This window comes from Hylobates moloch, unplaced genomic scaffold (genome assembly GCF_009828535.3).
Source record: "Hylobates moloch isolate HMO894 unplaced genomic scaffold, HMol_V3 SCAFFOLD_9, whole genome shotgun sequence".
NCBI lineage: Eukaryota > Metazoa > Chordata > Mammalia > Primates > Hylobatidae > Hylobates > Hylobates moloch.
The window spans coordinates 88,822,347-88,846,458 of NW_026652284.1; the positions used below are offsets into that span (position 1 = coordinate 88,822,347).

Here is a 24,112-nt window from a genome sequence, read left to right on the forward strand (position 1 = left end):
TCTTGCTTTCTGCCATCATTGTGAGGCCTCCCCAGCCACGTGGAACTGCAAGTCCAGTTAAACCTCTTTCTTTTGTAAATTGCCCATTCTCGGGTATGTCTTTATCAGCAGTGGGAAAACGGACTAATACAACCAATTTCTTTTCTTTGAACTGTTTACTCCTTTCCAGTTTATCTTCTGGGGCTTTTTGTTTTGGTTTCAAATTTATGTATTTTTAAAATTGACATATAAAATTTAAAATTCTAGTGGTTTTTTTTTTTTTTTTTGCACCAGAATGATTTTCCTGTCAGACAGCTATGATTGTGTTGCTTTTCTTTTGTTCAGCATTTTTAAGTTGTTGTTCTGTACCTATAAAAACAAACTTTAAAGTTCTTTAGTATGAAATAAAAGTCTTCCAAGAAACTCACTCTTCTTCTTATACACTCATTTCCTGATCCTAGCGTGTTTATTTAATTCTCAACTACCAGTAGTTCTTTCTGTATAGGATAACTTACTTTGTTATTTGCCTGTTGAACTCCTTTTTCAACCTTTAAGAGACAGGGGTCTTGCTCTGTTGTTCAGACTGGAGTGCAGTGGTGCAATCACAGGTCACTGCAGCCTCAACCTCCAGGCTCAAGTGATCCTCTCACGTCAGTCTCCTGAGTAGCTGGGACCACAGGCGAGTGCCACCATGCTGTGTTTTTTGTTTTGTTTTTGTTTTTGTTTTTTTTGAGACAAAGTCTTGCTTTGTCGCTCAAGCTGGAATGCAGTGGCACGATCTCAGCTCACGCAACCTCCGCCTCCTGGGTTCAAGGGATTCTCCTGCCTCAGCCTCCTGAGTAGCTGGGATTACAGGTGTGTCCCGCCACAGCTGGCTAATTTTTGTATATTTAGTAGAGACAAGGTTTCGCCACGTTGACCAGGCTGGTCTTGAACTCCTGAATCAAGTGCTTTGGGCTCCCAAAGTCCTGGTGTTACTGACATGAGCCACTGTGCCTGGCCCATTCATCACTTCTAAAGATAGTCATAATACCAGTTGTAATCCTGTTTCAGTCTTCTAAAGGATCTGTTGCCCTTGTTCAATTAATTTTCTGTTTTATCATATTTGAGATACCACAGACTTCTACATGATTGTGAGTTTATTTTCTTGACCTAAAAAGCTGATTTTGTCATGTCAGGTTTTTGACATCTAGCGGATGTGTATGTGTGTGTCTGGGTACATATACACTTAAATGTCATGTTATTTTTTTCAGAAATGCGAGATAAAATGAGAAAATGGAGAGAAGAAAACTCAAGAAATAGTGAGCAAATTGTGGAAGTTGGAGAAGAATTAATTAACGAATATGCTTCTAAGCTGGGAGATGATAGTAAGTTCTTTTATTACATTCAGGCTCAGTACATGTCGCATTCATGGGCCTTTTTTTTTTTTTTTTAACTGTTCTTTCATTTATGATTTTTCTATTTGTCATATTAATTTTCTCTGTGACTTTTTGTCCCAAGAATTTTAATGATAGTTTATTTTGAGAGGGATTTATAATGCTTGGTAGTAGTAAGCTATCAAATAGGCATTTTGTTTTAAAGCTCACAGGGCTGCCAAATGTTTGGCCAAAATGTATTGTGTACAGACTCTTTTAAAACAGTAAAAGTATTAAATAATTGGAGATTTTAACCTTACATTAACATATTTTACACTGCTGAAACATGTAAGAATGCATTCTTTCCTTAGTTTCAGAGATAATACAATAAATCAGTTTTCAGTTATAAGTAATGTTCTCTAGAAATATCAGAAACTAGAATTCATTAATTTCCATTTGAGTTTGTTTTAATATTAAATTCAGTTTTTTTCCCCCTTTATGTGTATCTAGTTTGGATCATATATGAACAGGTGATGATTGCAGCACTAGACTATGGTCGGGATGACCTGGCATTGGTAGGTATTTAAATGAAGTATATATTTAATTTGCTTAATGAATTGTATACCGTAGTTAAGACTTAATGTATGGCTTATATGGAATGCTTTCTATAGCTGGTTTTGAGTGCTACTCTAAACAGTAAGTGGAACTAACTAGATATTTTAGGATAAAGTATCTTAAATCTTTTTATTAGTCCTGAGAAGTAGCTGTTTAGTATCCCAGTTTTACTGAAAAGATTTAGTTACTGAAATTTATCTGCTTAGTAAGTGACTTATCCTATTTTATAGAGTTTAAAATAAGAAAGTTTAAAACAATTTTATATTTTGTGTTATTGAATGACTTTCATAGAATGTAATGTTCAATACTGTTACACAATACTATAAACATATCTGACATAAGAAAATCCTGACGTATAGAACATAACTTAAAATACTAATAATGTTTGGCCAGGCAAGGTGGCTCACACCTGTAATCCCAGCACTTTGGGAGGCCGAGGCAGGCGGACCACCTGAGGTCAGAAGTTCGAGACCAGCCTGGCCAACATGGTGAAACCCCGTCTCTACTAAAGATACAAAAAATTAGCCAGACGTGGTGGAGCGTGCCTCTAGTCCCAGCTACTCTGGGGGCTGAGGCAGGAAGATTGCTTGAACCTGGAAGGCAGAGATTACAGTGAGCTGAGATTGTGCCACTGCACTCCAGCCTGGGCAACAGAGCGAGACTCCATCTCAAAAAACAAAAACAAAAACAAAAAAAAACCTAATACTGCTTTTAAAATAACACCGTAATGGTAGCTATGTTTTTGGACTCATGCTAGGAACGAAGCTAAATGCTTTACATCATGATTTTATTGAGCCTTCATAATTATTTCTTGATTTGATTTGTGTTTGATGTTATTATTATATTTATTTTATAAATCAGAAAGCAGAGGCATCTGTTACGTTGTTCCTATCATCTTGAATTCTTAAGTACCACTTCATGCTGCCTCTGTATTTAAACTGAAAGAAAATATGCAAAAACAAAAAATTGAAATACCTGAAAAAAATTCACATCTGAATTAGTACTGTCCTTTTCAAGGTTGGGTTGGCTATACATGTAATTCTAGTGGAGCTGTTAGTAGTGAAAACATTCCACAAAACCTTTGTTGGATTACCGTCAGAACCTGTGAGACATAGTCTTTTGGATATTCATAGAGGTGGCAGTTTTATATCTTGAGAGAAGTTTTTATTTTTATTTTTTTGAAATAGCCAAATATCACTTGATAAAGTAGGAAGTCAAATTAGATAACACTATTGATTAATAAAGCAGTATATCCAATTAAACAGTAACTTTTTAATGGTTAAGATTATTTATACAGTTAGCTTGCTTGACTGACCAAGTATTATGATTTTGCTTGATATCAAAGAAATAAATGAACATATCTTCACTTTTGACTAACTTGAATATTTTTCTTAGTGTGGCAGATTTCAGCCACAAACTTTGAAGCTGTATTTCCAATTCATATTAAAACTTATTTTATTACCAGTTAATAGTTTCATCAGTAGTTAATGGCATTGTTTTGGTCACACATGCATTAATATGCTTTAGTGGACCATTTGTATCATCTTTAACATATCTAGGACTTCCAAAACTTAGAATCCTTCATCTGTTGCTGAGAATGTAGATACTCAATAAATACTTGATTATTTATTTAGTCAAGTTGACGAGTCAATTATAGATACTTGTTCAAAAAGATTGGTATTCCATCCGTTTAATGTCTGTATTTTCTGACCCCAAATCAGGATATGTTGATTGAAAGGATGATTGATTGGCCGGGTGTGGTGGCTCATGCCTGTAATCCCAGCACTTTGGGAGGCCAAGGCAGGTGGATCACCTGAGGTCAGGAGTTCGAGACCAGGCTGGCCAACATGTTGAAACCCCGTCTCTACTAAAATTACAAAAATGAGCTGGGTGTGGTGGCAGGCGCCTGTAGTCCGAGCTACTTGGGAGGCCGAGGCAGAAGAATCGCTTGAACCCAGGAGGTGGAGTTTGCAGTGAGCCAGGATCGTGCCACTGCACTCTAACCTGGGTGACAGAGCAAGACTCCATCTTAATATTAAAAAAAAGAAAGGTTGACTGATTCATATAAAATTTCAACAGGGCAAAATTAAACAGTGTTTGTGTTATTTGCTAGGAACTTGAGATGACTACTAAAAAACTTAGTTCTTACCAGGAGAATGCTTATGCTGTAATTAGGAAGAAAATGCCAAGTGCTGTTGTCATTTAAGTAGGGGCCTGACACATTATAGAAGTAGTTTTTAAGGAGGAATAATATGATATTAGTACTTGAAGAGTTACTAGTGGTTCTCATAATCTGCTCATTTTCCTGGTTAAGAGCATGATCAGTTTCTGAGAACTGATTGTTGCCTTCACTGTAATGTCATAGTTCTTCTTTCAATCCATTATTTGTTACTGATTAATTTCACTTCATGTTATTAGATGACACTAATGAAATTATTCAAGAAAACACATTGAAGACTATATAGGCCATTCATTGTAGCCCATTTAGTATAAATAATGTAATTACTACTCAACCCTTATTTTTTCAGTTTTGTCTTCAAGAGCTAAGAAGACAGTTCCCTGGTAGTCACAGAGTCAAGCGATTAACAGGCATGAGATTTGAAGCCATGGAAAGGTAACCAAATCTTGTCAGCTGGTAGGCATGGAGCCTGTTAATCATAATGGTGTTAATTTTTTTTTTTTTATTTCAGACATTCTAGAGTGTGTGAAATACTGTCTCATTATGGCTTTAATTTACATTTTTTGATGACTAATGAGGTTGAAAACCTTGTCATGCCTGCTTAGATATTCAAATAACTTTTTTTTGAAGTATCTTCCTTAGTCTTTACCCATTTAAAAAAATTGGGTTATTTCACCTTTTTTACTGCTGATTTGTAGGAGGTCTTTATATATTCTAGATAAAAACTTTGTTATGTGCTGTGAATATTTCTCCCTATTCTCTTGCTTGAATATTTTATTTTCTAAATGGTGCCTTGTGAAGTAGAGAAGTTTTTAGTTCTGATGAAGTTCAGTTTATCATTTTTTTTTAATGCTTAGTCATTCTTTTGTCCTGTCCAATAATTATTTTCTAATGTCTCAACAATATTCAGTAGTGTTTTCTAGACAATAGGAACATTTAAATTATGATTATTTTTAGTTTGTAAGAGTGCTGTCAGACTATTTTTCTTTATGCTGTCTTTTAAAATTTTATTTTCAGTACTTCTAGATAATTCATTGTGCTGTACAGTTTTAACTGTGTCCTTATATTCTGCCTATTATGTCTATTAATTACTAGCAAAGGAGTATGGGGTCTCCAACTTTAATAGTGGATTCATCTATTTCTCCTTGCAGTTCTATTAGTTTTTGCCTCACATATTTTGATGTTCTGTTGTTAGTCACATAGTATTAAGGATTGTTGTGTTTTTCTTGAGAATGAGCCCTTTATATTAAGTAATGCCCGTCTTTATCGCTACTAATTTTTCTTGCTCTGAGGTCTGCTTTGTCTGAAACTAATGTAGCTCCTGAGCTTTCTTTTGATTAGTGTTACAGCATATCTTTCTCCTTCCCTTTGTTTTTATTCTGTTGTATCTTTGTATTTAGAGGGTTTTGTGTAGACAGCATTTAGTTGGGTCATGTTTTTAAATCCACTTTGATAATCTCTGTCTTTTCATTGGTATACTTAGAGCATTTACATTTAAAGTGATTATTAATAAAGTTTCATTATCTGCCATATTCATAACTATTTTCTATTGATCTTGTTATTTTTTCTTTTGTCATTTGTTTTGTGCCTTCTTTGATTTAATTGAGCATTTATAGAATTTCATATTTGCTCTCTCTCAGTATATTAGTTATACTTCTTTTTAAATTTTTTAAATAGCTGTCTGAGAGTTTGCAATATATATTTAGAACTGTCCAAATCCACTTTCAAGTAACAATATACTGATTCACAGTTAGGGCAAATACCTTACAACAGAGTATTTTTAATTCTTCTCTTTCGTCATTTGTAACACTGCTTTCATTCATTTTACTTATTCATAAATCATAATCACCAAATATATTGTTGCTGTTACTACTTTGAGCAAACTGTTATCTGATCAATTAAGAATAAGTAAAATTTTATTTTACCTGTATTTTACCTTTATTTGTTCATTTTCTAATGCTCTTTCTTTCTTTATATATTAGAACCTTCCAAAAGTTCTAACCAATATTATTTTCCTTTTCTCTGAAGAGCAGCTTTTAACATTTCTTGAAAGGCAGATCTGCTGACAACAAATTGCTTTAATTTTTTTTGTCTGGAGTATATTTCTGTCACATTTAAGGGACAGTATCTCAGGATACAGAATTCTAAGTTGGTTTTCTCTCAGAACACTTTAAATATTTCCCTCTACTCTTTTCTTGTTTGCATGGTTTCTGAAGAGAAATCTGATATAATTCTTATCCTTGTACCTGTATAAGTAATGTGTTTTTTTCTTCTGGCATCTTTTAAGATTTTCTCTGTTTTTGATTTTCTGTAATTTGAATTTTATGTGCGTAGGTGTAGATTTTTTGCTATTTATTCTGCTTGATGTTCTTAGAGCTTACTGGATCTGTAGTTTTGTGTCTATCATAAGTTGAGGAAAATTTTCAACCATTAAACATTTTCTATGTTTCTTTTTTCCTTCTAGTATTCCATTACATATATGTTACATCTTTTGTAATCATACACACTTCTTGGATATTGTGTTCTATTATTTTTCTCTTTTTATTTCAGTTTTGAAAGTTTGTATGGATAATTCTTCAACCTCCTGACTCTTTTGGGTTATAGGTTATGCCCCATCTACTGATAAGCCCAAGCCCATCAAAGGCATTCATCATTTCTTTTGCATTGTTTTTGATTTCTAGTATTTTCTTTTGATTCTTTTTTAGAGTTTCCATCTCTGTTTACATTACCCATCTGTTTTTGCATCTTGTTTACTTTTTCCATTAGAGTCGTGAAAATACATATCATTGTTTAAATTCCTAGTCTGTTTATGCCAATACTTCTACCATATCTACATCTGGTCCTGATGCTTGTTCTGTCTTCAACTTGTGTGGCTACTTTTTACTTTTGTACTTTGGACAAATTGAATTAATATTTTTTTAAGGGAAATTTTCTGTAAGTACTGTATACATGATTTGCTTTACTTAACAAAATAAGACTGTGGTAAACGTTTACTGTTATATGAAGATGGAAGACTTTGGTAACGATTATAAATGCATTTAAAGCAATTATAAATGCATTTAAATTAAAATATTAAAGCCAGTTTAATTTTTTTCTGTATTTACTATTTATCACCATATTTTTAAGGTAATAATTGTAGATGTTTCTTTTTCTTTTTAAATAGATATGATGATGCTATACAGCTATATGATAGGATTTTACAAGAAGATCCAACTAACACTGTAAGTTGGCAGATTGTCTTGAAAAAAATCTAAAGTTTAATTTAAAAGATAAAATTAATTCATTGAGGAAATAATGGAAAGATACATAAGGAACTAGGTCTTATATTTTTAATTTTTAATTGAAAAATATTTTTATTTTTAATTTTAAATAGTTCATGATGGGCCACATTTTATCTTAAATAGATTTAAGACTCTCCAATAAAATTTGACTTCTCAGCCTCACCAACATGGTGAAACCCCATCTCTACTAAAAATACAAAAATTAGCCGGGCGTGGTGGCAGAGCCTGTAATCCCACCTACTCAGGAGGCTGAGGCAGGAGAATCCCTTGAATCTGGGAGGCGGAGGTTGCGGTGAGCTGAGATTATGCCACTACATTCCAGCCTGGGCAACAGAGCAAGACCTCGTCTCAAAAAAAAAAAAAAAAAAAAAAAAAAAAAGACTTCTAGAAGATACTGTATGAGAGAAGGGGCTAGTTGAGATTTGGAAAGAGTACACTATGTGTTTGCATAAAATATTTTGAAGTTTATGAATACTAAATTGTTTAATTTGTGCAGTTACTTTTTAGTTGTCTTAATGAAAAAAAGGCATTTCAATAATTAGTATATGGAATTAATGAAGGCATTTTATTTTGTTTTTGCTTTTTTCTGCCTTATACATGAATAAGAAGAAACATACCCCTTTAGTGTAATTTTGAACAAGTATATTAGTTTATTGGTTAGAATATTTGTTCTAAAAATACCTACATAGTAGTATTTGTTTGAAAAATACCCTGTTGAATTCTGTTTTTAGTGTTGAGAACATTATAGTTTATTGCCATAATAGCTTCCCTCAGACTTAACCTTTTAACTAAAAAGTTACAGAGAGACTTTAGATAATACATCAGTCATTTTAATGTTTTATGTCATTATTTCCACACACACATATATGCCTGCTAAAAGAAAATAAGTATTTTTAAAAATTTTAAACAAAAACCAGGTTGAGTTTTTTTTTTTTATAGAAGGAGAAATTGTTGTATTAACACAATAAAGATGCATGAAGTTTCTCTCTTATTTGGCAAGTATTTCTTTAAAAATAGACATTAAAAAAATCTTATATAATGTCTGACTGTAGATTTTAAGATGTAAATGGCTAGTTATTTAACAACAGTAACTTGATGTCTGTAGTTTCTAGAGCACATTTATCTCAGGCATTGATCATAAATCCCTTATCTCTGCTTATTTCCTTTGATATTCTGTAATAATACTTATGTATTATAGTAGTTGGTATGTTTCTTAAATGATAGTTGCTTACTTTTAGTCTTTTCCCACCCTAGGGAGATTTTCTGTGGAAATTCCCTAGGGTTTTTGTTTTTCTTTTTGAGTGGGTGTGTGGGGGTTTGTGTAGGGATGTGTGCGCATGCGCGTGTGTATGTGTGTGTGTTTGTGTGTATTAGTCCATTTTCGTGCTGCTGATAAAAGACAACCTGAGACTGGGCAATTTATAAAAGAAAAAGGTTTATTGGACTTACAGTTTCTCATGGCTGGGGAGGGCTCACAATCATAACAAAAGGCAAGGAGGAACAAGTTACATCTACTGTAGATGACAGCAGGCAAAGAGCTTGTGCAGGGAAACTCCCATTTTTAAAACCATCAGCTCTCGCTATCAGAGACTCATTCACTATCACAAGAACAGTGCAGGAAATACCCGCCCCCATAATTCAGTCACCTCCCACTGGGTTCCTCCCATGACATATGTGAATTGTGGAAGTTACAATTCAAGATGAGATTTGGGTGAGGACACAGTCAAACCATATCATTCTGCCCCGGCCCCTCCCAAATCTCATATACTCACATTTCAAAACCAATCATGCCTTCCCAACAGTCCCTGAAAGTCTTAACTCATTTCAGCATTAATTCAGAAGTCCACAGTCCAACATCTCATCTGAGATAAGGCAAGTCCCTTCCACCTATGATGCTGTAAAATAAAGGCAAGTTAGTTACTTCCTAGATACAATGGGGGTACAGGCATTGGATAAATACAGCCATTCCAAATGGGGGGAATTGGCCAAAACAAAGGGGCTATAGGCCCCATGCAAGTCTGAAATCCAGCGGGGCAGTGGAATCTTAAAGCTCCAGAATGATCTCCTTTGACTCCATGTCTCGCGTCCAGGTAATGCTGATGCAACAGGTGAGTTCTTGTGGTCTTGGGCAGCTCTGCCCCGTGGCTTTGCAGGGTACATCCTCTGGCTGCTTTCACGGGCTGGTGTTGAGTGTCTTTAGATTTTCCAGGTGCATGGTGCAAGCTGTCAGTGGTTCTACCATTCTGGGGTCTGGAGGACAGTGGCCTTTTTCTCACAGCTCCATTAGGCAATGCCCCAGTAGGGACTCTGTGTGGGGGCTCCGGCCCCACATTTCAGTTCCACACTACCCTAGCAGAGGTTCTCCATGGTAGCCCCGCCCCTGCAACAAACTTCTGCCTGGACATCCAAGCATTTCCATACACCCTCTGAAATCTAGACAGGGGTTCCTAAACCTCAGTTCTTGACTTCTTTGCACTCACAGGCTCAACACCAGGTGGAAGCTGCCAAGACCTGAGGCTTGCACCCTCTGAAGCCACTGCTTGAGCTCTGTGTTGGCCCCTTTCGGCCACAGCTGGAGTGGCTGGGATGCAAGGCACCAAGTCTCTAGGTTGCACACAGCACGGGACCTTGGGCCTGGCTCATGAAACTACCTTTTCCTCCTAGGACTCTAGGCCTGTGATGGGAGGGGCTGCCATGAAGACCTCTGACATGCCCTGGAGACATTTTCCCTATTGTCTGTGGAATTAACATTCAGCTCTTTGTTACTTATGCAAATTTCTGCAGCTGGCTTGAATTTTTCTCAGAAAATGGGATTTACTTTTCTATTGCATTGTCAGGCTGCAAATTTTCTGAACTTGCCCTGTTTCCCTTATAAAACTGAAAGCCTTTAACAGCACCCAAGCCACCTCTTGAATGCTTTGCTGCTTAGAAATTTCTTCCACCAGATACCCTAAATCATCTCTCTCAAGTTCAGAGTTCCACACATCTCTGGGGCAGGGGCAAAATGCCACCAGTCTGTTTGCTAAAACATAACAAGAGTCACTTTTGCTCCAGTTTCCAACAAGTTCCTCATCTCCATCTGAGACCACCTCAGCCTGAATTTCATTGTCCGTGTCATTAGCATTTTGGGCAAAACCATTCAACAAGTCTCTAGGGAGTTACAAACTTTCCAACATTTTCCTATCTTCTTCTGAGCCCTCCAAACTGTTTCAGTCTCTGCCAGTACCCAGTTCCAAAGTTGCTTCCACATTTTCAGGTATCTTCAGCAAAACCCCACTCTACTGGTACCAATTTACTGTGTTAGTCTGTTTTCATGCAACTGATAAAACCATACCCGAGAAGACTGGGCAATTTACAAAAGAATAAGGTGTATTGGACTTACAGTTCCACATGGCTGGAGAGGCCTCACAGTCATGGTGGAAGGCAAGGAGGAGCAAGTCATGTCTTACATGGATGACAGCATGCAAAGAGAGCTTGTGCAGGGAAACTCCCATTTTAAAACTATCAGATCTTGTGAGACTTGTTCCCTATCATGAGAACAGTGCAGGAAAGACACGCCCCATAATTCAATCACCTCTCACTGGGTTCTTCCCATGATGCAAGGGAATTGTGGGATTTCCAATTCAAGATGAGATTTGGGTGGGGACACAGCCAAGCCGTGTGAGTGTATGTGTTTGTGTGTGTGATGTGTTTGTTTTGTTCTAGATAGCTGAGAACTTTCATTGTTTTGTGAAGATTCTCAGAATATAGAAAGTTCGAGGAAAAGTTTTGACAGCTGCAAACCTATCTGTAATAAAAAATAAAAATAAGAAATAACTTCTATAAGCTTATGTAGATACTGAGAATAAAAAGTTAAAATTGTAAAGTTTTTGAATGATTTCCTAATCTAACAATTCTAATAGCTTACTATCTGTCTTAGTTCAACAATTTCTTAGAAAAAGCACCCATTTTTTTCTGAAGATTTTCTCATGTACTTATTCTTAATTTATAAGACTTCACTGTGGTTTCAGAGATAACTCATTTTTCTTGTAGCCATAGATTGAAAAAACTGAAATCAAGTTTCTGAAAACAGCTTCTGAATTTTATATTTCGCATCCCAGGTTAAAAATCAGTGTAATTTAAGTCAATTTTGGAATTAGGAGTACAATATTTTAATTCTGTCTCAGTTTACATTGGGAATTTTTAGTAAGTTATTTCACTTCTTCAGAATATAAGATAATATGTAATTAATTACTGCTCTTTGTAGTATCTTTCATATTTTATGGCTTTTTGTGACTTTTAAAACTGGCTAAAAGAGAAATCCAAATGGTTCCCCTCATAGAATATGTGTGAAGTGGTACAGATTGAACGTCCTTAACCTGAAAATTTGTAATACAAAATGCTTCAAAATTCAACACTTTTTGAAGAATGAAATAATGTCACAGGTGGAAAATTTCACCCCGATCACGTGATGAGTCACAGTCAAAACACAATGAAAACTTTGTTTTCTGCACAAAATTACTTAAAATACTGTATAAAATTGTTACCTTCAGGATATGTGTGTAAGGTGTATAGGAAATGTAAACCAATTTTGTGTTTAGAGTTGGATCCTTATTGCTGTGATATCTCAGGTATACAGAAATATTCCAAAATTTGAAAATATCTGAGATGTGAAGCACTTCTAGTTTCAAGCGTTTTGTATAAGGGATACTCCCTGTGGTAACTAAATCCTTTAGTGGTTAGGGAAACATTTGAGAGCAAGGCGACTTAATTCAGCTTTGCTAAATGTATTATTGTTTTATCAAACATGATCTGATCTTTTTTCAGTCCCTTCTTTCCTTCTGTAAACATGTATTGAATACCTCTCATGAACCATCAGAGTTGCTCTTAGTAAGAGTAGAGATACTGTTTCTGTTCCTATATCCTTAGGAAGCACTGTGCTAGACATTGAAGGAGAAAACATAGCCATAAAAGACCTAGAACTAATAAAGTCTATAAGTAGACTTCACTAATATGCAACAGTTAAAGTTACTCCGTAGAAGACATCACCATCTCTTTTTCCAAAGCAACTTAGTATCTCAGAGGCGGGAAAGTCCAGTTTTATTCTCATTTACTGTTGCTCCCTGCATTGTTGAAAAGTGATCACGTGACCTTTTATTTGTCTTATGCCTCTGTGTTTCTGGATATCCAGTATAGAAATGAAGTTGTTCATTGAAGCTTTAAGCAGCTGTACTTCCTATTCACATGCATTCATTATTCTTTCAGAGAACATTTGTTATGCTTGCAGTGTGCATGGTGGTGAGAAAAAACACAAGGATGAATTAGCCTTTTCTGTGCTTCTAGTGAGGTAGCATGATGTGGTGAACATCCTGTAGACTTTGAAACTGATTTATTAAATTCTCTTTCTTTGATGACTTGCTGCATGGGTTTTGAGTCTGGAAGGCCTTATAGGATGAGTGTGACTTAAATGATACAAAGACATTGTATCCCAAGTGAATGCATGAATAAGCCTTTATTAAAGTACAAGCATTATTAAAGTACAAGGCCTGCTTAGGAAAGAAAGAATAAGGTAATTAGAATGGAAGTTTCAAAATTTTTTATTTGAAAGAATGGTGGAATGGCGTACCTTCTTCCCATCTTTTTTAAAGTTCTGAAATGCTCTATTGAGAAAGTCATACACATGTTAAAAATTGTGGACAATATAAAATGATATGGTAAAAAAAAAATTAGTCTGTTCCTCTAACCCTGAGCTCAGGTCCTCCTTCTGTTAGGGAAGCCCTTTTTTTTTTTTTTTTTTGAGATGGAGTCTTGCTCTGTCGCCAGGCTGTGGCTCACTGCAATTTCCGCCTCCCGGGTTCAAGTGATTCTCCTGCCCCAGCCTCCCGAGTAGCTGGGACTACAGGCACGTGCCACCATGCCCAGCTAATTTTTGTATTTTTAGTAGAGATGGGGTTTCACCATGTTGGCCAGGATGGTCCTGATCTCTTGACCTTGTCATCTGCCTGCCTCAGCCTCCCAAAGTGCTGGGATTACAGGCATGAGCCACCGCGCCCAGCTGGGCAAGCACTGTTAATGATTTTTCTATGTGATCTTTCAGAGATATTTGTTCATGCACAAATAGGTGTGCATGCACACGCGTGCATGTGTGTGTGTATTCCTCTGACAGGGAGAATGGTTAGAAATGCAAATGTGGTATACTCTATGTAACGATATAGTTTAAAGATCATGCCATGTCATCACATCCTTTACATTATCCTGTTGAGTAGGATTGCATTGCATGGATATATAGTCCCTTGTCTTGATGAAAAAGTTTAAGTCCCCTTGGTGAACCCTTAGGATGATTCTGATATTTCCTCTCAGAAACAGTTTTTCAGTGGATGTCATTGGTGGGATGAATCTTTAGAGGTGAAATGTCTGGGTCAGGAGGTCCATGGATTTTAAATTTTGATTGATGTTACAAGTTTCCTTCTGAAAAGGCTTTTTATTCATCCGTACCCACTTTCTGTGGCATATGTGAGTGCCACTTTCCCCATATCCTGCCACGTGGTATATTATCAGCTTTTTTCTTTTAATAGTTGCCAGTCTAATTGGTTAAAAATGTTATTTTGTTATAATTTGCATTATGAGTACTGCTGAACATCTTTTAATATTCTTTTTTTTTTTTTTTTTTGAGAAAGAGTCTCGCTCTGTCTCCCAGGCTGGAGTGCAGTGGCACGATCTTGGCTCACTGCAAGCTCCACCTCCTGGGTTCACGCCATTCTCCTGCCTCAGCCTCCCGAGTAGCTGGGACTACAGGCGCCCGCCACCACGCCCGGCTAATTTTTTAGTATTTATTTTAGTAGAGATGGGGTTTCACTGTGTTAGCCAGGATGGTCTCGATCTCCTGACCACGTGATCCACCTGCCTCGGCCTCCCAAAGTGCTGGGATTATAGGAGTGAGAACATCTTTTAATATTCTTAAACAGCCATTTGTATTTTTCTTTCTGAGCTGTCTCCTTTTACACTTTTTTCAAATTTCATTTCTCTTCTGATAAAGAGAGGGCAAGGTTCTGGTGCTCTGCCTAGTTAACCTTCTCCTCCACTGATGTACTTCTGAGGAAGACAGTATTTTATACCTCTGAGTTGATTCTTTGTACAGAGTAGCTAGAAGTACAAAAAGAAGGTCTACATTTGTGAACAGCTTGGTAATTTTTAATTTTTATTCTTAGAGAATGGAGTATGAAGTCAAATTTTGATTAGGTAAATATCAGTTAGTTTTAGAGATAATGTGTTATCTAAATAGGATATATTTTGAAGGAGATGAGAAGAGATAAGTAATTTGGAGGCTGTTCTTAGGCTAGAGATTATGGGAATCTAAAACTAAGACAGATGGAATTGGAGGGGACTGGGCTACTGTCAGCTTTTATTTTTTGTATTACTCCAGTACCAGTTTTGGCACTTTTTTTTTGGCTTGCGTTTTGAAAATGATTGACTTTTCATACTTTGAATCTTCCTTATGGGGAAAAAATTATATCCGTTGAGTAGGAGAGTGCCCAGCATTTGGTAGGCTTCCAGTGAATGCTTGTTGAAGGAATGCCTTTCAGAAAGCAGAGTAATTACTGTCTTTTAGTTGATTTCATACTTCAGAAGATCAGATTTTATCCTGAATTGTGAACTCTGCCTATTGTGATATATCAAATATTTGAAGTTTTATTTATGAATTCGATGTAATTTCCTCTGTGCCAAGGGTAATGATGCTTTTTTTCGGTGAGGAGAGGGCGGGGGTCGATTTTTATTCAGGCTTCTCACAGTGGTTAGAGTCACTCTATCTTCAGAACAGTCACAACACAGGAAATACACCACTGAGACTGCCTAGAAAAGTCTGACCAGTTAAATCTTATTGCTTAAAATACACGTATTCACAAAAACTGATAAATGGTAACATGCCTCACACAGGAATGTGTTTGCAAATGTGTTTACATTTGCAAATATCCTGACTGGCTATAGCACCAAACCCTCCACTAACCCCTCATTCACCTGGAACACCAGTGTCACTCACATCTCCCTGGCCCCCTAACTATTCCTTCAATTCCCTATTAAATCTCTCTCTGAGAAGGGTAGCCTCCTGTAGCAGGGGCCAGACTGTGATGTGGGAATTAAGCCCAGCTCTGCAGGTTGCATTTTCATCTTTTTCGTCTTGAGGGTAAGATGCCTTGAGGGTAAGATGCTGCAGTGAATCCCACAGTTAACACTCAGCCAGTTCCCCACTGTAACTGGGGAAAGAAACTTGAGAGGGTCAGAATACATCCATTTGATTAGTAGTTAACTGAAAAAGGGTTCCTTTTGGTAAAACTTTTTCACCTTTGAGTCATTTCAATGAGTTATTTGATATTCTTTAAAAAAGGTAAAGGAAAGGCATCGGAGGGCTTTGACACACTCTGGCCAACTCTGGCCATATGCCAGCCTGCTTGTGCCCATTGGACTCAGTGGAGGGAGGTAGGCCCTGAGCTACCTCCAGTGCCAGCAAAGCCTCCTCCTGACAATTCTGGGCGGGGCCGACATCTGGGCCACAGCTAGTCCAAGTCTGTCATTGGAGATCCATTCAAGCTCCTGTCTGAAATTCCACCTTCTTCTGTCCCAAGTGGTTGTGGACACCCCCAGGGGTTGGTACGGAGAACCAGGTGCAGCCATGGGAGGCAGATAGGCTCAGAACATGTTTCCATTTACCGGGAACAGAACACAGGCCTCTGTGTGACTGTGGAGCAATGTGCAGATTGCAGTGATGAGTAGAGTAAAACCTCCACTTTGAGCTCAGCATCTCTGGTGAACACAGGGAACTGCAGGCAACAATGCTGCTGAATACACCCGAGTGCACAGTCAGACGTGTTCCATAAACAGTAAATGTGTAAGACCAATTATCTTGAGAGTGTATCTTGCTCCAGAAGATGCTTTTAAAATGCTGCATTTTCCAGGCTTCTAGGTATAAACCTTGGAGGCAGGCAACCTGGATTCTGCTTTCCTTTTGCTAGTCAACTGTCCAATTCCTTCTGAGTCCCTGAGTCTGGAGTGAGGCAGGGGGGAGGTTCTAGATTGTATTTTGCTGGTAGGCCTTAATCCTTTAATCCTATTCTAGGTAGTATCTCTTCCCCAGGTAGCCTATTTAAAATAAAAAAATGTTGTGTGTCTTTCAGAAAAAATTGCTAGCTAGCCTTATTCTGTGTAATATTATAGAAGGCTTGTAGCCAGTTGGATGAAGATTTATTCATGGTCTTTAAAAGTTTGAAACAAATTATATAGGTTTCCATTTATTGTTTGGCACTAGTGTATATATATCTTTAGTTGGAAAAATCTTACAGGAGCATGACTCTTCCAATTCTAGACTTAATTCAGGGTCTAGCTGTCCTGTAGCCACCTTCCCTTTGATTGTTTTAGTAAACATCACAATAACCTTTATGCTCATTCCAAAGTTTAAACAATACTATACTTTTTAGTTGTTCCTTCTCAATTTTATTTATATTATATTTAACACATATTTCACTTAAAAGAATGTGAATTCTCTGAAGCCAGGGATTGAACCTTATGTATTCGATGCTCTTTGAAGAAAATAGAATAGGATCTATGTTGTTGGCCAGTTGATTCACTTTTGAATAATGGAGTAAATTGTTTGTGGTTCATGGTATTCTTTTAGTAGCGTGTTTTTCACTATCATACATGGGTTCTTCAGAACTATTGTTGCATTTCTTAATGCCTTCAGATTGTTTATTCAGAACATCGATTAGGGCCGCAAATTATTTGAATTGATACTGGCTAAAAATCTTCTAAACTTTGTGAGGTCAAAAAATGTAATTATTAGCATTTATTAAGGGATGATATAATTTGTTTAGTGAGCTCTGATTTTGTTAATTTTTAAAAAACAAGTAGAGCATGTTCAGTTAAAAGAACAACTTATATGGTCATCCAGATTTCTACTTTACAACTGAGAAAAAGCTGCAGCTTTCTACAGAGCAGAGTATAAATATGAGGAAAATGGTGAAAGGGAGTGATAGAATTGAAGAAAATGATGATACTGTGATAATGAAGAAAGGTAATGTTTATCAAATATTTACTATGGGCCATCACTGAGCTAAACACTTTACATATATTATCTCATTAATTGTCATCATAATCCTTTCAGATACTGTCTTTATTCTATAGGCATACAAGATCATAGAGAAGTTAAGTGACTTGCCCAAGATCGTACAGTTAGTAAGAAATTCTGGATAGGTACTTTGATTTCAGAAATTAAGGCTCTTTATCATGAGGAAAGAAGCAATGGTAATAAATGGGATTGAGAGTAAGTAGTTAATACGCATGACAACCAGCTGTTACCCCTACAGAAATTTTATTATTTAAATTTAGTCATTTAACAAGACTACTTGCCACTATGGAATAGTATGTGAAGACTAATAACTTGTTTTTATTTTTAAAAATCTAAGGATAATTTTTATTTTATAGAATATTATGCTAAGGAAGCTATGATAGAATTTTTTTTTTTTTTGAGACAGGATCTTGCTCTATTGCCCAGGCTGGATTGCAGTGAGGCGATTATAGCTCACTGTAACCTCTGACTCCTGGGCTCAAGCAATCTCCCACCTCAGCTTCCTGATTAGCTAGTACTACAGGCGCGTACCACCACACCCAAGTAATCTTTTAAAATTTTTCGTAGAGACAACATTTTGCTGTGTTGTCCAGGTTGTTCTGAAACTCCTGGGTTCAGATGATCCTCCCGCCTTGGCCTTCCAAAGTGTTGGGATTACAGGCATGAACCACTGTCCCTGGCCAAAATTGGTCTTTTTTTACAAGCCTTTTTTGTGTGCTCTAAATGAGACCCAAAAGCCACAAGAAGCCTTGTTGAGCCTCATTCTGGTTGCTTGATAATCATTTAAAACCTAGGGCTTTGTGTGGCTTTTGGGAGAAAAGCTGCTTGACTCTTTATTCACAGTTAGACATTATATGAATAAAGAGTTGGACAGCTGAGTAGTAAGTGTCCAGAGAGCAAGAGACTATGGCAAAAAAAAAGACATGAACAGATTCAGGAGTCCCAGGATTTGCAGTGTAAGTCTGGGCTTTGGTTTTTATTTACATAAAATGAAGAGATGTAATTATCACTGCCTGCTCCTCAGTTCTTTCCAATTGTAAAATTTGTGATGTATTCATTTATTCTGCAGATAGCTACCGATCTGCAGTAGATACTTCCTTCAGTGTCCAGTACTGTTTGGTATGAATGCACAGAAACTAAGATGTGTGTTTCTTTTTTTGTCTTAGTTTTTGAACCGGTGTTTTTGTTATTATAATTGGTTATTTTATGTATGATACCTTGTATATTGTTTGTTTAAAATTTTAGATATGCTTTGAATTATGTGGCAAAACTTTAAGACTGTAAATGGCTTTTTTTTTTTTTGAAACCGAGTCTCGTTCTGTCGCCCAGGCTGGAGTGCAGTGGCGCAGTCTCAGCTCACTGCGACCTCCACTTCCCGGGTTCAGGTGATTTTCCTGCCTCAGCCTCCCAAGTAGCTGGGATTACAGTTGCACACCACCACGCTTAGCTAATTTTTTTGTTTGATTTGTGGCATTTGTATGCAATATTTTCTTTTTTAAAAATGTCTATTTTTATTTTTGTGGAGACAGGGTCTCACTATGTTGCCCAGGCTGGTCTCTCACTCCTGGGCTCAAGTGATCTTCCCACCTCAGCCTCCCGAAGTGCCGAGATTACAGGCATGCACCACTGCTCCCAGGTGAATCCAGTTGTTTTCAACAAGTTTTCACTGCATACAGTATCTCATCTCTGCTGTTGCAAATCCTGTAAGGATTGGGGCAAGATATAAATATCAAATAAAGCAAGTCTGTGCCAGTCCTTTAAAGATTGCTTAGTTAGAATTTTGTGGCAAGGTTTAATACATAAACGTTAAGTCCAGAACCAAATGTTAAAAAAAGGAAGATAACATTTATTTAATATTATATGCTGTGTTAGTTGCTTCATATTGATGCTTGAAGGTAGATGGTATTACTGAGGGTTGCAGAGGTTAAAAAAGCTAGTAAGTGATAAGAGTTGGAATTCAGTTTCTTGTCTTCTGGATTTCAAAACAGACATTATGCTCTGCGTATTGTCTGTGGAAGAAGTAATGTCATGAAAAATGAAAGATTAAATTATGTTTCAAATTTTGGTGAAATCAGATATTAAATGGCCGAAAGAAAGTTTCCTGATTATATGTTAATTTATCCCTCATCTATTTGGAGGTCTAGGGACAATGCTTCCACTTTAAGTCTAAAATTCTTAATGGCTTTAAGGTTTGAGTTACTTTCAGAGCTTTACTTTTACTTTTCTTCTGAGTTCTTGAGACTTTTAAAACTTTGCATTTATTGTGGCACATTTTTGTTTTACTTAGTAAACTTATTTTAAAAATATTTGCTTGTGCCTACTGTGTGACAGGCGTGCTAAGGCCTTTGCTATGACCTGATTAATTAAGGATATAGATTCTTTTTTTATTTTTTATTTTTTTTACTCTCAGGATATGCTTAGGGATATATATTATTAAAACATCATTTTTTAATTACCCAAATTATTATAAACATTTCTCTGAACCTTATTTATTAGTGTCTTGATTTCTCTAAACTTTCACTTTCATTTCTTCAGAGCCAAATCACTCACTTACCACCCTGTAATGAGTAGCTCTTGATACTCTAAAGAGACCACATCCGTTTTACTTCTGTCTGCATCTTGTGGAATATTATATCAACAATAAGGAACTTTATTCATAATTAAGTTTAGCTTGGCCTCAGTTATAGTATGTTTTATTGTTTATCCTTCTGTATTTGAAGCAAACATAAATAGAGAGGATATAAATTTAGTAATTTATACAGTGTGCTCCAGTCCCTGACTGTTTACTTCAGCCAGTACTGCTTTCTCCTAGGCCTTTGCTCATGTGTTCTTCCCCACTGTGCAGTTTCCATAAATAACTTCCTGTTTTGTTTTTTAATGTCTACTTACTCTTTGTTTCAGTACAGGTATCACATGTGGGACCGCCTTTGCTTTCTCTCTTTCCACTTCGTCCACTCTGCCACAACATGTGTCAGAATCTCTTCCTTATTTTCCTAACACCCTAGATATCCCTTTCATTGCTCTTACTGCATTAACTTTTTTATTTGATATGTTTTTGTCATGAGAATGAGCTTCTGCAAGGAATTATCATTTCTTTTTTATCTTTATATTTTCATTGTGTAGCACAATATTGGCAAACAGTAGAAGTCTGGTACATATTTGATGAATGCACAATAAATGGCATTGATTTTTATGTTTATCATTTTAAAAACTTTAGAATACAACTTTTAATTGTTTTGCTTATTATATAATATTTATTTCAGGACTGTATTATTCTTGTGAAAGACTTATGGGTAGATTTTCTCTTAAAATTGTGAAAAAGTTGTCAGAAGACATATTTATATAATGATATTCAAAGGCCATGCCATGGTGAGATTTTTTTCCCCCTAATCTCCACTGTTCCTCCCCTTCTTAGGATACAGATCTTATGAATGAGACAGAGTAAAGGGCTTTAAGTTGGATAAAGATTAAGATTCCCTGCTGGTTAGTAATTATCAGAATCTGGATGGTTATTTATTTGGATGAAACGATGCATACATTGTGTGCATCAAAAGTAAAGCATATGTGATTGTTAGAGGAATGTTTGAATTCCCCAGTGGGATGTCATGGGGTATGTTTATAAACTCCCACTAAGCAGTAGTTCTACAATGGAATTTCTCTGGCATTGAGATAATAATTTGCACAGTCAAATTACCTTCTTTACAAAACCCCAAGGAATCATAAGGGCCTAATCCTTTATTAATGTCAACCCACAGGCTGCAAGAAAGCGTAAGATTGCCATTCGAAAAGCCCAGGGGAAAAATGTGGAGGCCATTCGGGAGCTGAATGAGTATCTGGAACAGTGAGTATTTTACAAGAGGATCGTGTTTTGTTATTCTGATAAATCTTTTTTAATTAAAATGGAATTTGCATTTGATTTTCCTGTTTGTTTTCATGCTGTTCATTTACAGAATATCTACCCACTTACTTTTTTTTCTTTTCCTCTCACCAGATTTGTAGGAGACCAAGAAGCCTGGCATGAACTTGCAGAACTTTACATCAATGAACATGAGTAAGTTATTAAACACACAACATTTTGTTGAGTGCAGTTTTCATCACTGTAAGTTCAGAAAGCACTGTGGTTTCCAAAGGATCGGTGAGAGGGTGTGAATCATGTCATTTGAAATGAAAAACAGAACAAATCAACAATTAAATGAAAAATAACAAATCAGTAATTCACTGGTCATAATATGTGAATAGCTTTAACTAGGTCATTTGTGTTTTGCCAGGTTGTTTATGTTTAGGAAATAAGTTTTTCTTTCAAATAGAGATGGCATTCTTTGGAAATAAAAAGGCCTGCATTTTCTAAGCTAAGTTTATTTTTGGTAAATCAAAATTGTGAATTTTTAGAGTTCAAATTGTTCTTATATACAAAGAGTATTATACTCCCTGCTGTTTAAAAATTCTGTCAGTTGTATGCATGTATTAGCCTTAGTACTAAGAGAATCAACTCTTCCAAAGTAGAAGCGTTCTGTTGCCTGGGTAAAAAACTGAGAATAATCAAGAATGTTGAATGCTCTAGGATCTTGCTTATTGGATGTTTAATGTTTTTGTTAGCTTTTTTATTGCTGTAGTGACAGGAGGAAATCCCAGTGTGAGAGGATTAGTCCAGAGTCTTAGTGCAAGTTTTCTAATATTACAGCATTAATGCTAACCTCCATCTAGAGGCGTGTTTTATATTTTTTTCTTAGTTCTTTTAAATCTGAAGTATATGACATTGTTTCTTTTCCTTCTTTTTGACAGAATAGAATCAGATTCTCATGCACATTTTCTTGTGCATGAATATTTAACCTTGTTCTCATACTACAAACAACTGATGAGAAATAGAATGAAGACATTTGTCTGTTGTCTGTGGTCTATATATATAATGTGATCTAGAGGATTGAGGTAGTCTATTTGCATAAGTCTAAGAAAAGTGGGAGCTAAAATAAAAGTAATAGCTGTGATTTAATGAATGTGTACTATATTCTAGGAACTGTTTTTCAGGTTCTCTGCTATACTCTGAAACAGATATTCTGGTTTTGATTAGGAAATTATTTCCTGAATCACATTCAGTATAGATGATATGCTTGTATGTACACATATGTAAACATACTCATGATTTCTTACGCATGTGAGACAGTATATAATACTTATATTTAAATACATGAAATTGAATTTTTAGAGTATAGTAAAAATAATTAGCATTAATTTTATTTTGTTTCTAAAACAGGTGACAGTCATTTAACATTTTTTGTACTTTTTAAAGATTTTCTGACTAAAAGCATTTTAAAACATTTCAAATCAACAAGGAAATTTTTTTTTTCAAGTTAAAGGAATACCTAATGCAGAAAATTTGAGAAACACAATAAAGCATAAAGACCAAGACAAAAATTACATGTAATTCCAGCATCCTAAGTTAACTATAGTTTGTTTGGTTTTTATCCTTCCTTATCTTTTAAAACAAAAGCCCAAAATAAAATTATCTTTCGTAGTTTATACTTTCTCTTATATTTTGTTCAAAAATTTCTTGTCACTATAACAATCTACAGTGTGTTTTGAATGGCTTTATATTATTTCATCTTACTAATTTACCCTAGTATTTTTAACCAGTTTCCTAGGGAGATATAAAGGTTGTTTTATATTTTTATATATAATGCTGTAGTGATCATTTTTGTTTTGTTTCCTTGGGTTAAATTCTTTGAAGTAAAATTGCTTGATTAAATAAGACATACATTTTCTGTGGTTTTGATAAATAGTTCCTGATTGTTCCCTAGAATGGTAACATCAATTTACTTGCACACCAGCATTTACTAGAGTCCCTCTTTAACAACACTGGATACTGTGATTCTTTTTTAATCTTTACAAGTTTGATAGGTGAAATTGGTTCTACCTTTTTAGTTCATTTTTAAGAGCTCTTTTTATAAAGGAGAGCAACCATTTGTCAAAGGTATATCCTTGTTATATGCTTTTTAAATACTGACTTCTTAAAATTATAGAAACTACATTTTTAGAAAATCAGATTCATCAATTTTTAACATTATCATGTCTGCTATCCTTTAATAGCTTAAAAATGTATCACCCTTTTCCCCTACTTCATTTGCAATTTTATTTTTTTGCATGTGTTTCTAATATTTATTTCATCATCAAATTTAGGTTATACCTTATTTTTAACCTACCATTAAATTTACTTATTTTCTTCACCATGTGGTACCACCTTCAGTTTTCCTTTGTTTGGAATCTAAAGAGTTTATTGAAATAGAGGTGAATGTACACTTAAGAGAAATGAACTGAGAAATCTCAAAAAATGAAGATTTACAAAGATGTAGGAGCACCTAAAAAATATTTTTTTAGAGAAAATGATAATTACGGTCAGCCTACCCTTTTATCTAGTATCACAAAAGTCTTTTTGGTCTTAAAGCTAGTTAGTTACAAAATGACCATTTTTTTTTTTCTAATTGAACACTTAGAAGGAATATTTATGTTTAGGTGACTGGAAATACATATCTACAGATTTTTTTGAAACTGAAAATTACAATTAGTTCACTTGATTCATTTGACATGTTTGAGCAAGTCATTATAGGAGGCA

At 35.6% G+C, this 24,112-nt stretch overlaps 1 protein-coding gene across 4 annotated transcripts in view; it reads left to right on the plus strand.

Moving 5' to 3' along the window:
• Nucleotides 1-24,112, plus strand: part of EMC2 (ER membrane protein complex subunit 2) — a 46,277-nt gene that overhangs the window by 7,774 nt on the left and 14,391 nt on the right. For 3 of the 4 annotated variants that reach the window (XM_058443811.1, XM_032760266.2, XM_058443812.1), the window contains exons 2-7: nt 1,233-1,346; nt 1,845-1,909; nt 4,478-4,563; nt 7,292-7,349; nt 21,261-21,346; nt 21,497-21,556. In XM_058443811.1, coding sequence (XP_058299794.1) covers nt 1,233-1,346; nt 1,845-1,909; nt 4,478-4,563; nt 7,292-7,349; nt 21,261-21,346; nt 21,497-21,556 — 469 coding nt within the window. Of the gene's footprint in view, nt 1-1,232; nt 1,347-1,844; nt 1,910-4,477; nt 4,564-7,291; nt 7,350-21,260; nt 21,347-21,496; nt 21,557-22,287; nt 23,011-24,112 lie in introns of those variants that run through there. The other variant, XM_032760267.2, reaches the window with a different exon arrangement.